Raw genomic sequence first — 17,091 nt, forward strand, 5'->3', positions numbered from 1 at the left:
TTAAAGAAAATATGGAAATGTATACTCAGAATTAAATTTATGTAATTATCTAATTGTACTATATTTAGGGGGGTGTATATTGGCAAGAATCTGGCGATATGATACGTATCAAGATATGTGGGCAACAATACTACGATATATTGCGATACTGTAGGAACAAGTTATATCTGTAGTATTGTCCACATGACTTTTGACAAAGTCGTAACTGCTTTCATTTGTTTTAAAAACCAAAATATGTCCAAACATCGGCTTTAAAAGCTGCAGGAGTCACTGTATCCTCTTGTCCTCAGTCTTCTTTGGGATCTTACAGGATTTCATTGTTTCTTTAGCCGTGGCGGCAGAATGACTGCGGTTGGAAGTTTAATTAAACAATAAAATGAACAAATGCCGTAAATATTTGCATAATGTTAATTTTAAAAAATGTAATTATTTGATTTATTTTCACTCATATTATTGACCTATAAACCATAAAAAATTATGTTATCAAATAAAATCTTATTTGTAATTTCATAATTAATACAGTGCTGTTGAATATCAGTATCGTGGAAAACAATATTGCGAATAAATCCCCTCTTCATCTTCCTAATCTAACTGGCGTCAGTACTGGATATGCAGCAAGTTTGTGTTTAAATTAATAAATAAATGTCTTGGATCTGAGATCCGAAGAGAATTCCGGTCCAGTATTGTTATAGAGTCGGTGTATTCTCCCGGGGTTTGCTGGAGTTTTGAAGTGTGTGTACGAAACGATAATGGTTTGGCGGCGCATATTAATTATCCTGCTAATTGAAGTCAACAGAGCCCATTCTTCTGACGACAAAAGAGTCCTCGATGGTCTGGTTTCATGTTTCCTGTCTATAAATATGATCCATCTGTTCACCTGGCAGCACCTGTTTTCTCACTATTTCCCGCAGAACCACTAAACTGCCAGTAATACTTAGGACTTATTAAGATGCTATTTTTAGACTCAGGTGCCAGTTTTTTTTTAAATATGTATCGGTTCAAGAGCGTGTTTACTTGTTACTTTGACAACCTCCAGGGCGAGGGTTTGACCATGTGACCCGTACTTAGATGTGGAGAGATTCTACTCTACATGTGGTCTGCGGTTGTGAGGCAGGATGGATGTACTTATGGTAGAGAAATGAACTAAATGAACACTTAAAATATATGAGACTTGAGAGGCTCATACACTTTATTAATATTTTAGCTTATTATCAGTGTCTATATATTGCCTTTCCTACATGAGGTCATCATCAGACAGACGTTTGACGATGTATTTTCTGTTTAGAATGTACGACATTATCTTGATCTTTATTTAAAATGATTATTCATTGAGTAGAACTAATGAGTGTGTCTGGCTTGATGACCTTAAAATCCTCTCATTACTGATACTGTTACTGATACTGATAACAGTGTCAGTAAAAATATTCACTGTAGATGTTGTTGTTGATGTTGTTAACTAGCATAATTGATTCATCTAGATTGAAGATGATCCAGGAGTGGACGGAGGATCCATTTGAAAGTGAGTTAATGCTATTTATGCGACATAAAAACAATACAGTTGCTTTTACTATGTGACTGAACTACTCACTAATATTTATACTAGTGAATGACTTATTGACTTCTGAACTAGAAAATAAAATGACAGATTCGAAGGATGTTTTAACTTTTCCTCTCATGACTGTATTGAATAGTGTTACTTCAGTATTGTTTTTTGTCTCTTACCCAAATATATATATATATATATATGTGTATTTATGTTCCAGAGGGCATTCTGGAGAGGACTGTGACCCCACAACTGTTTCCGAATCCATCAAAGATCCCAAAAAAAACTGCAAAGATGGGAAATATTTTTCATCATGTTTTTAGTTTTCAAACATCAGTTTTAAGTTTTGTTCTTGTCGTCATAAATATCTGACATTTATTATTATTATATAGTTAATTATGTTCCCGTCTAGTTTGCCCAGCATATAGTTATTTTAGCTATACCAGGAAATTGGTCGGACAAAGTATTTTGTATCAATGACCTGTTTAAAAACCTGCATTAAAATAATAATAACATGCTTTAAAATCACGGCACTGCTGTACTTTTTTAACTGTAGGCTACTTAAGGATAAATGTTTACTATATGATTATGGTACAAAATCCACAGACCTCAGAACCCGAGCTGGGGTGTAAGGCTGGATCAGATCACTGATGTAAGGTCTGACCATGAATAGATCTGAAAGTAAGAACCAGAATTTTAAAATTGAACCTGAAAGAAACTGGCAGCCAGTGAAGAGTTTTAAGGATCGGAGAAATGTGAGTTCTTCTACTAGAGCGGGTCCGAATTCTCGCTGCACGGTTTTGTATCAACTCTTGTTTAGACACCAAAATAAACTGTTACAATAGTCTAAATGAGACATTGTTGCCCCTGTAGTGTGGTATATACCTCAAATACTTTTGTATAGGACGTTTTCCAGTCCTTTACATTTTGTCAATTTGTTTTTAAAATAAGTTTGTTATTTGAATAAAGATTGACAGGATTTAGATTCAAATATTCAAGTGTTGGTATTATTCACTGGATGACTGCGGCTAACTCTGCTATCGACAAGCTAAGCTAGCAAGTATAGCATTCTGTTTGTAAAATAAATACTCTTTCTGTGTCTATTATGTGTTACGCAGTGGTAAAGTTCAGCTTAACCGAACTGAATTGTGTTGCGGGAAATATCCTGCTTAAGACCTCGGCTCCTGCAAGCTGAGGTCAGCTGCTGCCACTTAAAGAAACAGTGTTTTTAAAAATGTAGGACAGCCATGAATATTGATATTTATATAAGGAATTATACTTGTTACTTTAAAAAAATTCTAATTGAAGATAATTGAATTTAAAAACGTTATTTAGAATTAATATGATAGGAGCTAAATAAATAAACTATCGATGTTTCTCGTCAAAAGCAAATTTAATGTAAATCTTTATAGTAGTTATTTATTTACAATGACATAAAACTAGTTTAATCCCTTTAAATCCTTTTTTTTTTACATTTTTACATTCAAAAGCTCATAAATCTTTCTCGTGACAGACAGAAATGCAAAATGTTTATCTCTCCTCCATACATTATGGGATGTCGATAAACTCTAGACTAGAGCAACAGATCTGACAGCTTTGAAAAGGAAAATTTAAGAAGAAATCAAGTATTAATCTCTGATAAAGGAATGACGAAAACAATAGCCACCTGTTTCTTTTTTCGATGACAACAACCACATCCATGAATATCCTCCTTAACTTTAATAAAAGATAATATTACTTCACTTTCACGAAGTGTTTTCTTAAGAAAACGTGTGTAAAAAGCTGCTAGTTTGCCGCTGGGCTTCCATTTATCTGCACAGTAAAGAGCTCCTTCAGCGTTTATCCACCCAGCATGTCATTATATTAGAAGTTTTCACTGAAGCAAAGTGTAGTATTTAAAATTTTATATCGTCTTTAAAAGTATACGAAGCGCCGTTTGTAATTTAAATATTGCAATAACCGTGCTTAAGTGGGTGGAAAGGATGTGGATCAGGAAATTGAACGGTTTCATGAACAGCTTGATATTTATTTTACAGTCAGAGATGAATATTTATTAACCTTAAAAGAGCTTCGTTAGAGGATTAATGTGTGGCGGAGTGTTGAAGTGAACAGACAGCGCCCCCTACCGATTTCATAAATCAAACATTTAAAATATGTCGATGGATATTTAATTTTGTCAGCTATACATACAATAATATGAAGGACGATAAATGACTTGTGTGTAAATAAAGGTATAAATAAATTTATAAATACATTTATAAATGTATATATGAAAAATGTCAAAATGTATAAATAAATGTACAAATAAATGTATAAATAAATGTAAAAATGTAAAAATGTTTATTTATACGTAAAATAGCTCCATTCTTTGACAAAAACTAAATCAGAAGTCATTTATTTATTTGGACATTTTGACTTTTTGATATTTATCCATACATTTATTTATACATTTGGTTACATATTTATACTTTTTGTAACGTATTTATACATTTATTTATATATTTATCTTTACATTTATTCATACATTTATTTATACATTTATTTATACATTTATACATTTATTTATACATTTATCTTTACATTTATCTTTACATTTATCTTTACATTTATTTATACATTTATACATTTATTTATACATTTATCTTTACATGTATTTATACATTTATTTATACATTTATCTTTACATTTATCTTTACATTTATCTTTACATTTATTTATACATTTATACATTTATTTATACATTTATCTTTACATGTATTTATACATTTATTTATACATTTATCTACACATTTATTTATACATTTATTTATACATTTATACATGTATTATACATCTATTTATACATTTATTTATACATTTATTTATACATTTATTCATACATTTTGACATTTTTTTTTATACATAATTCATTTATCATCCTTCAAAAAATTCATGATGTACGTGATAAATAAATGTTAAGTTAGTGATTTAATTATTCACAAATTTGTTACACACTATTTATTGTCTTTTTTACCTTTAATAACAGCCACCATTGACATCACTGTGGTCATAATGTTTTGAATATGTCAACCATAATCTTTTATTAAATATGTTTTTTAATCTCTAGGGATCTTTAAGACGGACATCAAGTGTGTATCACTGAAGTGTCGTGTGAGGTAATTAGGTCAATGGTGGACATCAGTCATTATTAGAAAGTGACACCTTCACAGCGCGGTCACGCGCTCGACCCTGGTCAGGTAACCCAGACGGTTACACACCGAGCTGTGAAGGAAACCGGATATGTTGTTGACCTGATCCCGGAGAGGAGCGTGTTTGGATCCGGACAAAGATTTTATTTGTTCGTGCGTCATTTTTTGGGGGGGAAATTACTGACAAGAACATGTCGTTCTGTGCAGCCTTGATGCAGAACCGACCAATAATACAGTGTCACTGAAGTCCTTCAGAGAAGAAACAAGGAATGAAAATAGAATTTGTAAATATGTTCACATGATATGAATAAAAAATCATATGACATATGTAATGATCTCGTCATTGATCATAAGACAGACAAAGACTAAACATTTTACTTTCTAATAAATGAACCAAAAAAACTTTTCTCAAGGTTAAAGTGAATAGTTTGTTCAGTGAAATTGAAAAGTGTGAACAACAGGCAGAAATAATGAGAATTATTTTTCTCTCTGCTTCCTTTCATTCCCATGAAATGAAAGTTGTTCAAAAATGTTTGATTTCAGTTGAAAAATGTTTGATAATAGTTGGAAATTGTTTGATTATAGTTGAAAATAATTTGATTTCAGTTGAAAAATGTTTGATTATAGTTATAAATAATTTGATTTTAGTTGAAAACTGTTTGAATATAGTTGGAAATTGTTAGATTTAAGTTGAGAAATGTTCGATATTAGTTGAAAATCGTTTGATTATAGTTGACAATTGTTTCATTATAGTTAAAAATGGTTCGATTATAGTTGAAAATAATTTGATTTTAGTTGAAAACTGTTTGATTACAGTTGTAAAATTGATGGATAATAGTTGGAAATTATTTGATTATAGTTGAAAATAATTTGATTTCAGTTGAAAAATGTTTGATTATAGTTATAAATAATTTGATTTTAGTTGAAAATAATTTGATTTCAGTTGAAAACTGTTTGATTATAGTTGAAAATAATTTGATTTTGGCTGAAAATGGTTTCATTATACTTGAAAATTGTTTGATTTCAGTTTAAATTTGTTTGATTATAGTTGAAAATTGTTTGATTATATTTGAAAATTGTTTGATTACAAACTTTTGATGTCAGTTTTAAAATCCCACAACTCTATAAAAGTTTGTGTGTTTCAAAGTTTCAAGGTTAATGATTGTTGTAATTGTTTGATTGTAGCTTAAAAGTATACGTCGTAAGTGTATGATTTATAACTGATAAACTGAAGATCACAATGAAATGAATAAACTACCACTAAACACAGATAACATTTTATTCCACAATTCAACGACTGGAGAATCAAGACATGTTCCCAAACCAGAGTATCATGCAAATGAATTTGTCTCATTGATTTGTTTTTTTAACCTTCTCTTTATATCTTTCTTAGTTGCATTCGTGATGATCCGAGGATTATAATCTTTCCTTTCAAACTGATATCAATAAAAATGTTCATTTTCAACTTTTATACCTTTCTTCACCTCCCTCGATCCCTGTCCTTTCCTCTGCATGATTGATACAAAAACCATCGAACATCAATTAATATATACTCATAAATAATACTTGCATATATCTGCCTTCATTTTTGGGGTGTTTTGTCCACATTGTCCAGCAGGGGTCGCTCTTATTCTATGTAAAAAAGCTTCCAATGCGCTCCATTTAAAGAGAACGACTTGTATTTACGTCTGGAGAATTACTTCTCACTTCTCTTTAGTGAAATAAAGTACACAAATGTGGAAAGTCCGGAAAAACACACGTTCAATTGCACGTAACTCAGTTGTTCTTAATGTGCAGAATCGCCGGAAGCAGACCCCTGGGGTTCTTTCCTGGAATTTAACCCCTCCATGCACAACACGTCTGCTGGTTTTTTTTTTGGGGGGGGGGGTAATTTTTAAAATAACCATTAGCGCGGTGGTGATGTCGTCTGGTTTGTTTGTGTAAATGTTTGTTTGAATGGATGAATTAAAGGGGCGGAAGGGAGACCGCGTCACGGGGGTTGAGCAGTGGATGACCGTTTACCTCCCTGGTTAGCTAACCAGTGAAGCTCTTAACTAGCATGTTTCAAACTTAATTGATCTTTCTTTTCTTTTTTTTTCAATTAGCGTTGACGAATGCGATTTTGCGTTGCCGGGTTACATGGTTGAAATAGTTCGATCCGTTCCGCGATCCACTTCTCCGGATTGTCGCTCCCACCTCGCCATTATTTTATTTACTAAATGCCCCAGATCCATCCGCCGGGTCAGAGAGTATTTTGAAGAAATTTTGTCAAATTCATTTTCGCTTGGAATTCTTTGACAAGACTCATCGACTGGTGTTTTTTTCGAAACACTCTTGGGGGGTCATCACGAAAAAGGTGGGGTTCGAGGAGGAATAATAACTCCGCGTCGTAAATTGTGTAAGTGGAGGGTTGGGGTCTACTTTTCGTGAGGGAGCCTTTTTACAGAGAGAGCGAGAGAGCGAGAGAGAGAGAGGGGGGAAGAGCTGTGCTTCGGTGCCACTTATCATTAGATATGGCTACCGTTATGGAGTACACCGAAGCGTCATCTTCAACTTAAATTTTTTCGCCACCTTCAAAAGTGTTTTTTTTGGGGGGGGCGTACGCACGAGGGTACGATACTCCTTAAGGAAGCTCATGTTTGTTTTCACGCGTCTCGGGAGGCGGTCGTTGCTGCGCCGCTGTGGGTCCCGCAGCTCGTCGTCGCAGCTGAAGGGAAAATAGAACCGAAAACCCGGTCCAACAAGAGGGAGCCTTTTTTTTTTTTTTTTAGCTGTCCCCCCGTCTGCCTGCACGCAAAGTTACCCTCCTTTTTTTTTTACTGCGACCACCACCATCAGCTGCTTTTTTTTATTTTAACTGGATCGTGTTGTTTTTTTTGTAATTTTTTTTTTTTTTTTGTGGATGGTGGAACTGTTGGCTGTTGGGTGGCTAACAGCGAGTAGCTGCGACAGCTGTCACCGGAGAAAGGAAAGTGATCCCGCTGCAAATGTGTGTGCCAGCTGTTGGAGCCACACCAGCCCTCCCGACGTCCAATGGGCAGGATCGGGAATAACCTTGCCGTGTTGGAATATGCGCGTTATGCGTTTTTGAGAACTGCGGTGTTGCTCGCGAGGAGAGAGGCTGCTAGCAGTTAGCCTGCTAGCTAGCTTGGGTTTTTTTTTTTTTTTTTTTTAAAGAGTGTTTTCATCCCCCCGCTGGTTCTGGACATGAAGAGGATAATTCGATATTCGTAGGGCTGGAAGGTAAGCTTTAAAGTACAACTAAATACAAACTCGTTATTTATTTTAAAAAATGAATACAAAAAAAAAAAGCTGATCATCTCCAAGGGCTGATGTTCGGGGGGGTTGTCGTCGCCGCCTTGGTTATCATGACTCAGACTATTCAATGGAACGACACCCCCACCACCCCTCCATCCCCTCCATCTCTCTCTCTCTCCCTCTCTCTTGTATACTTTTTGTGTTAATCCACAAACACAACAACAACAACAACACGCTCCACGTAACATTATTATTTTTTAAAAACTCCCAAACTATGAGTCGATCTCATAGAATAAACATTTGCGATCACAACTTCTTGTGTTGTGTTTCCATTGAATAGACCGAGCCTTTGTGTGTGTGACACACACGCTCATCTCTGCCTTGTTTTGGTAGAAAAAACAATGTGTTTTCCCATAAATCCTATTTATTAATAAATATGTTTTTTCCTGGGATCGGAAACGTCAGGGATGCTAGTTTCATTTTCTTGCTAGTTAGTTCCGTTTTCCCAAGAGTTAGCTTGAACTAGTCATTGATAACCTGTTTGCTGTGTCTAGCACACATTAGCCTCGTCCTAACTTGCTAACGTAACCACTGAGAAAATATCGAGATATAACCAAGAAATGATGTTGAATTATAACTAGTTTCACTCGTCCGTTGTTTTTTTGTTGTTCCCCACTGGTCAACGCAAAGGTGCAACACAACAGGCTAGCAGCTAGCTTGTATGCTATTGTGCTCCAGCTTGAGTCAACAAAAGCTAACATTAGCATCTCCTCCTCAGGTTCCGATGGAAAAAAATCCTCCATGTTCACTCAAAACTAACACGTTAAACGACGAATTAAAACGTAAAAAAAACCGTATAGTTGATGACCCCCCCCTACCACCATTACCACCTTTTTATATACACATCCTGGTCAGCAGCTAGCTTAATGCAATCCATGTAAACATTTACTGTGTGGAGGAGATAAGATGGATATTACACAACAACACAAGCAAACCTTCAGTTGACTAACACTTCTTGTTATTAGACCACCATCTGTGCTAAAAAGCCCAGAGGCAGGTGGAGTGTAGAAGCAGAACAGTATGTGGGGGGAATCAACATTTCGTCTTAATTGGATGTGTGTGGATCCAACTTTTAAAAGTCATGGCCTTTTGCGGAGTTTTCGCTGTTATTTTTCCACATAGTGAAAGGTTGAGGATGAATTAAACGTGTTCCTAGTTCTAATCAGGGGAAGCGCAATCGACCTCTTGTGTAAGGTGGGGTTAGAAAACTGAATGACTGAATTAAATGGCTAAAAAATGCAAAAAAAATAATAATAGTGCGGTAATATGCGACCAAAATGATTGACTACGGGTAAGAATTATTTGTGGATTTAATAAACAAGCGGTGCTGAAGAATGGTTGTATTACAGACGGTCTCCATTGAATTATTCATTGTGTATTGTCAAGAATCTGGCGATACGATGATCGCGATACAGGGGCAACGATACATTGTATTGTAATACTGAAGATGGAGGCTACTGACTCAAGAAACATCTTAAGACATTTTTATTTGTGCAGGCTTTCCCCTGATTTACTCCTGTGTTTGTCTTATTTGTGTCTTTATCTTTTAAAGTATATATTTTAACTGTGTATTGTTTTTATATTGTTAAAGCGCTTTACAAATAACCTTTACTTACTCACTTATTTGCTTACTTACTGGCTGGCTTACTTACTTACTTACAAGTATATATTTGAAGAGGACTTGACTCTGGTGTTGCAGAATTTACAGACCACATGGGACTGAGGGATCAATAAAGTTTTACCTTACCTTACCTTACTTGAAGAATTTAATATTGCATAATGAGTGAGAAATAATACTGATAAAGACTCATCTAATTTTATAATATTTGGGGCTGTATATTGGAAAGAATCCACCTATAAGAAGAGTATCATGATTCATGGGCAATGATATATGTTGCGATATCTCGGGATACTTTAGGAACAAGGTAATATTTGCAGTATTGTCCGAGCATGACACCCTACATGGTCGTAACTGCTTTCATTTGTATTTAAAAAAAAAAAGATGTACATCGGCTTTAAAAGCTTCTGGAGTCGACCGTATCCTCTTGTCCTCAGTCGTCCCCGCGATTTCACAGGATTTTAGATTCTCTAGATGCAGAGGCTGCTGTCATTTAGCGACTCAAAGTTATATTGCGACACAAAAATGAGCATATGCTAGAAAAAAAGAAGAATATTGTCTGTAATATTACACACACTTTATTGAAAAATAAATCCTAAAAGAACTTGGAGAAAAAGAAAAAAGGATACATTCATTTAATATGGAATAAGCGGCAATAAAAAAAGAAACATTGCTGTTAACGATCGAAACCGTATTAGAAAAAAATATTGCAATAGATATTGGTTTACCAATATTTTCTTGCATCCCTATATATTATTACATTAAATTGAGAAGGTTTGGATATCTTTAAATTGTCCCTCTATGGCAAAATGTAAACCCAGAGATGATTCTAAATGAATAAAATAATGTTTTACATGCTTTCAAGGTAAAATATCTTCTCTGTTCTACCACGAGTGGGTCATGTCCTCGAGGCTGAGTTGCACAAAGCCCAGGGGATGCTGGTGATCGGAAGCTCTGTCTGACTATATATGATTTAAATGATCTTGAATAAGTAAAGCGCGTGTGTCACAGAGCAGGCGTGACTCATGTCTATTCCTTGACCGTCACAAAGTCGACCTGGAGGTGGAAGTATAGGCGCTGCAGAGGTGAGGTTGTGGCGTAAGAAACATCCTCTCCCTGCAGTGAGAGCGAACATAAGAGGCAAAGATGAGGTCAAGGAGAGCGATGGTGGATATGTCTGGTGTCAAAAAGTGAGCGGAAGACTTTTTATGTTGTAAATCTATTGTTGTTTCATTACAACTGTTGAATAATTCCATCTCATTTTTTTTTTTGACTTCTCTGTCAATATATCTTTGTGAATACATAATTTTCCTTCCTTGAATTCACATAAAATGCAAAAATATTGTGCATGCCAAATGTTTTGACAGTTGGCTTTACATACCAACTTTTTACTTACTATAAAATTGGCATTATGTCATCATCGCGAATGGCTTATCAATGTGACAAAGCAAATTATAAAATTGTACAGCATGATGCAGAAATTGAAGTGGACACGCAGTAGTTTCAGTTGCCAGGGAGAAAATCTGCACAAAAAAAAATGATGGTCCTGTTGGGAGTCCCAAAATAAATCGGCAGTTGGTATAGGCTTAATAAACATTCGTGAAAGATAAACCATATCAGGAAACTGTTTTTCTTGGTGACCGGTTCTTGCAATGGGCTGTTGATATTTAGTAGATTTGGGAAGTGGATTGTTCATTGTGTCTCTATGACGAGGGAACAATGAGCTCTTGACTATGATCTAATGTTGGTTATGGTACCAGGTGTGAAACAGTATTTATCAAGGACTCAAATGTGTTGTTTTTTTTAGTCTAATAGTGGCTGCTTTCGTGTGGAACATAAGATAAGCTTGGAAAATGGAACAAATGCATATGGCTGTATGTAAGTGGGACAAAACATGTCTTTTTTTTCTAACCTTTTTTCCTCATCAAGTAACATAGTCCTACATTTAAGTTGGCAATTGCTTACCGTGAACTTTCTAAGGTCATGGGGGTGTGGTGGGATCATGTTTTTTTTGGGGGAGAAAAAAAACAAGTTTAATAGTGAGCCAGGATATTACAGGAAACAACAGACCCTGCATCCCAATTTTTCTGTCTTTCTTTCAGATTCACTCTTTAACCCTGCAAGATAAAAACGTGACACGAGTAAGACAATAAAAATAAGTACCAATACAATATGCTATATTTTCATATGTCGATGAAGACCATATGATTTTGATATTAGGGACATTGATACATTCAAATTTTAAAGTAATTTCAGATTTAACAGCATTAATCGACAACAAAGCACAAGGTGTACTGCCCTCAGGTACGAGTACTATGTCATGCCGTTTGTTGGTGCGTTTCTTCAATTTTCCTCAAGTACTTTTCTATTTATTTTCCCTCTCATGTCAACCTTAAGTTAAAGTCCAATCCGTTAAGTTTCTGTGTTTGACCTTGCCGCTGCACCAGATAACAGCGTTGGATGACCTGGCATTTATTCAACCCTTGATGGCCTTCACTGCATTGTATTCCATCCATTCTGTCTGGACCCTGAGTGACGCTGGACGCATTTCACATCGTTATTGCAAAACATTACGTTTATTGATGTAACTTTTAGTCGCAAATTGCTTTTTTTGTGGCTGACTAGTTCCATATTAACCAAAACTATAACAATTTTGAGCGGTACTGATACCAATACATTCACTTCGACACCGGACTCCAGAGAGATACGAATTTTATAAGATCAATTCTAACAAAAAGACAATCCCTTTATGCATAGGATAAAGGGATTAGGGACATAGGGTAAATTTCGAGGCATTGTCTTGCAGAAAAAAAAACATGCATATCATTTTGAAGAGCAAAAAAAACTTGCTAACCCGTGACAAATTCAACTGATGTTCACTGTCTGTTGTTACTTTTATTCTTCAGAAAAATCAACATTATCAAATTTTGATCGCGCATGGAAACTGGCACCCTAAGGCAAAGGATGTTCCGATACTTTGTATCACCGAAGCATTTCGCTCTGTGCCACAAAAGAACCGGACTTCAATACCTAGTCCTATTTGAATGTTGGGCTCATCTGCCAAGGGTAGTTAAGTAAAACAACGAAAAGTGGTAAATAAATACTTTCTAAATTCCATGTTGTATGTTCCATGTTTTTATGTGCTACTCCAGTATTAGCATCATAATCTTCTGACTCTTGATGGCAAAGAGAAGCCCAAATATAAACGTAAAGCTAAACTAAGTGCACCTTAAGATTTTTAAACCTCTCCCTTTTAACTTCAGTCTCCTTATATAAAAATATAACAGGCACTTACTCCAGCGCTCTCTTGGTGCGTATTAACGTTTCTATTGCCTTTCCGAACGAAGGTGCTTTTATTCATGTGATCAGTAAATCCAGAGAACTAATGCCGCGGATCTTTCCATGTAAACAATGATCATCTGTGCCATGCGTTGGATCTTTTAAGTGGGTTCACCGGCAACGCTTTTGGATCGTATAGCATTAGAACCAGGACATTGTTTATTGTCCCGGTTGCTATTGACCTTTGACACGTTTGCTAGTGTGTTTACTAATATCACCTTACATGATCTCATAACCGCCTCATTACTCATTTCATTCGTACTCCTATACATTTCCATTCATTACTCGCTTAATCTCTTATTTTGGTTGAGTTCTGTATACCGGCTCAAGCGGCCATTTTGCTGATTTACGTTTCATCAAATAGCATGTGTTTTTATGAAGAATCTTAGAAGTGGGAATACCAGTGAAAATGAGGAGGAAGATAACCGATGATGGATCTAGTAAAGGAGGACAGGAAGAGGATAAAGAAAAGATGGGCGAAGGTGCTGCGGCTCTGGAAAAAGGCAAAAAAAAGAACAAGATTAGAATGGCGTTTAGATTAAAGCTCGGTATTTGTCTTCGGTGTGTGATTTGTTTTTATTTTCACTGCCCCTTTAAAGATTATTTGTTGACGATAATAAATAAGGGGCCATTTGTTTACACACACTCTTAAGACGAACAAGAAATAAACCCTGGAAAGTGTTCACTTTAGGTAACCTCGACTCCTAAAACCAACTGGGACCCTTTTCCATACCTTGATGATACCCTCTACCCCACCCCCCTTCTCAAGGAAAATGATGATGAAATATTCCCTGTAAACAAGCCATTATCAGTAATGAAAATGAGACGTGCAAGACTCTAAAGAGCTTTTACAAAATATGAGCTATGCTAAAATAATTGATGTTGACTGTAAGAGAGAAGAAATGTTTTAACACCAGAGATGCTCTTTATCTGCATCACGTTAATACTGGCAAGTGTGGTAAAATACGTAGGTATTAGGAGTGTGTAATAGCAAAAATCTGGCGGCACGTATCACGATACAGGGGCATCAATACGATATGTTGAGATACTGTAGTAACAAGGATATATTTGTAGTATTGTCCAGTACTTGACTCTTTTGTTGCAGAATTTACAGACTACATGACTCTTGACAAAGTCGTAACTGCTTTCATTTGTTTTTTGAAACCAAAATATGTCCAAACATCAGCTTTAAAAGCTGCTGGAGTCGACTGTATCCTCTCCTCCTTGGTCGTCACGGAATTTCATGTTAAATTTGGCTGTGGAGAACGTAGTGGCTGCTTCCATTTGTCGGCTGGAAGTTTAATGCAACAGGAAATGAACGAACGGGGTGAATATTTGCATGTTTGATGTAAAAAATATTGTTTTATTTTACACACACATTATCAAACTATAAACTGTAAAACCTGAAACCTTTTTTTTTGTTTGTTGTTGGCCAAAATGGAAAACGTGTTCAAATATGCCGTAATATCTGTAAAATTCCATCAATATTTGAAACCTGAACTATTCAGTTTCGGTTGTAAAAAGTCGGCGCTACAAGCTGTCGACACAAACCGGGAGAGGCGCTTGAACAATCCCTATAGTGCAGATGTTAATTTGGAGTAATGAATTATCGAGAACATGTTGAAATTTTATAACTGACAAGCCAGAGAAATAATTCATTTCACAGCCAGTTCTTTGTTTAATAAAACACAGAGCCGACCAAAGTGCATGTAAAACAACAAACGAACACATCAGTTTGACATTAAAATGACATCACCACAATTTAATGAACTTCTTCTACATAAACTTGTCATTATATTTAAAGAAAAAGGTGTACTGCATGACCCTTTGTACGCTAGGGAAAACTTTCTCCACACCTTCACTGGAATTCCATCCTGTAATGTGTTTTCTTTAACTTGATAGTAGCACCTGCAGCGAAGCAATTATCTAAATATTCAAGCTTAACATAACATCCTTCAGTGGTACTATTTGCTTTTGCACAGATGCTGCGTTTGAATTTCCGTGCTGCAGGATTAATAAATCGTTATCTGATATTCTCTAGTCGTGCGTCTATGGAAGCGCGAGATTCTACTAAACAAAAAAGAAAAGCGATTTCAGTTTTTTTCCTCTGGTAATGGAGGGTGGCAGGCTCCCAGACTTCAAAAGCTTTGGAACACAAAAGTTTTTGCATCAACCAACATCTTTTTTTTTGGAGCTGAACAAAAGGGGACAGGAGACGGTGAATCCCCTTTTCTAAAAAAAAAATAGGTTGTTTTTTCCCTGCACCGCGCAAAAATTAAACCTAAGGCTGCTTTATATTAATTGACTTTTGTTGGTGCATTTCTTCAATTTTACTCAAGTACTTTTCTATTAATTTTTCCTCTCATGTCAACCTTAAGTTAAAGTCCAGTCCGTGAAGTTTCTGTGTTTGACCTTGCCGCTGCACCAGATAACAGCGTTGGGTGACCTTGCATTTATTCAGCCCTTAATAACTGCATTGTATTCCATCCATTGTCTGGACCGCGAGTGAAGCTGGACGCCATTTCACACCGTTGTTACAAAATAAAACGTTTATTAATGTAGCTTTTAGTCGCAAATTGCTTTTTTTTTGTGGCTGTCTAGTTCCATATTAACCAAAATGATAACTCTTTTGAGCGGCGGGGGCCACATCCAATATCTATTCCACTCCTTGAAGGAAGTTTTTAATTTAAAACTTCAAATCTTAATTTTCTGATCCATAGACTTATATATATATATATATATATATATATATATTTTTCAAATGTCCACTTTTTAGAATGTCATCAGAGGATAAGACTGTGGAACCCTCTGACCAGGGACCCTCTCCTCCATCCAGTTCCACAGGGAGTCCTGCCCACACTGACCGGCGACCACGTGGCTGGCCACGCAAGGATGCTGCCGCCCCCGACGCGGAACCCCAGCCACAACCCCCTGCCACGTCAAAAAACAGAAAAAAGTATGTTCTTAATCTTCCTAATTGACTCGTATGATCCAGAGCACAATTCTTCATGGCATTTAATCTATTTATTTATGTAGCCGTCCAGAGGTTGACATGAAAAATGTAACTCCTGTCAGGAAAAGTTTTATCAAACTATTAAAAATACGTGGATTATATCTGTACTTGTCAAAATGTTAAGTGTGATACTAACTCACCAGGGGTGTCCCAAGTGAAGCATCCAATATCAGATTCAGTGATCATGAAAAGCTGCAAATTGTTTGCCGAAAATCAATATATATGATAGATTTCCTGCTGGAATTATTTGGGGCTGTGATTTGTGAGTTTTATTTCTGTATATTGAAAGCTTTTCAAGCAGTCGTACATAATATTAAAGGTTATCATCGGCTTCTTTCTTGAATCCCCACTTTAACCATTCAGTGTCACGTTCTGTAAAGTTGTCAATTTGTACTTCTATGTCTTGTTGTCGTTTACGTCTCCATCCGTCTGTGAGCTGTGCGGTGCAACTTGCTAGGCTCGGTTGCTATGGCCACGCGTCTTGCCGGCGCACTGACTTAGAGCGGCTCAGTATATACACAGAAGTAACACTAAATTATGAGCCCTACTCAAACACTAGTGATCCAGTCACTAATCTCTTTAAACCCCATATGCTAAAGCAACATATTGTAAGAACTTTTCATCTCGTCTCAGTTGTTTTCTTATAAGATCATGGAACTTCCAAACAAGTGTAAACCTCTGTCTTCGCCGTATGCTAATGAGCTAATTGTTAGCGTCAGGGCATTTAAACTGTTATATTTGCCTGTACAAAAAGGTGGGATTTATTATTGATTTGGTGATATCGCGACGCGCCGGAGGCTCCTCTCTGATGTCGCTCAGTTTCGCGGGACTTGCATCGTTTTCCCGCGAAACCGAGCGTTATAAGTTATATTTTTCTCCGATTCATGTCGGCAGCGAAGTGTGGAAATACACGAAAGGGAAATATCGCATTATTTTCCTTCCCTAAACCCCCGGACCTCACCTAAAGGCTGCACATATTTCCAATACTGTGCAGCCTGTGACATATGCCTAGCACATATTTCCAATACTGTGCAGCCCAAATCAAAACCGTATCAATGTGAAACTTTGAAAC

General features: G+C 36.1%; 1 protein-coding gene across 1 annotated transcript in view; it reads left to right on the forward strand.

Annotated features, from left to right (window-relative positions):
- The first annotated feature begins 7,107 nt into the window (after positions 1–7,107).
- The window catches only part of kmt2cb (lysine (K)-specific methyltransferase 2Cb), a 68,175-nt gene continuing 58,191 nt past the window's right edge, over positions 7,108–17,091 (forward strand). The window contains exons 1-2 of the mRNA XM_087811457.1: positions 7,108–7,974; positions 15,783–15,962. Coding sequence (XP_087667583.1) covers positions 15,784–15,962 — 179 coding nt within the window. The 5' untranslated portion in view covers positions 7,108–7,974; position 15,783. The remainder of the gene's footprint in view (positions 7,975–15,782; positions 15,963–17,091) is intronic.

The sequence above is a fragment of the Callionymus lyra genome, chromosome 16 (genome assembly GCF_982586985.1).
Source record: "Callionymus lyra chromosome 16, fCalLyr1.hap1.1, whole genome shotgun sequence".
Classification (NCBI taxonomy): domain Eukaryota; kingdom Metazoa; phylum Chordata; class Actinopteri; order Syngnathiformes; family Callionymidae; genus Callionymus; species Callionymus lyra.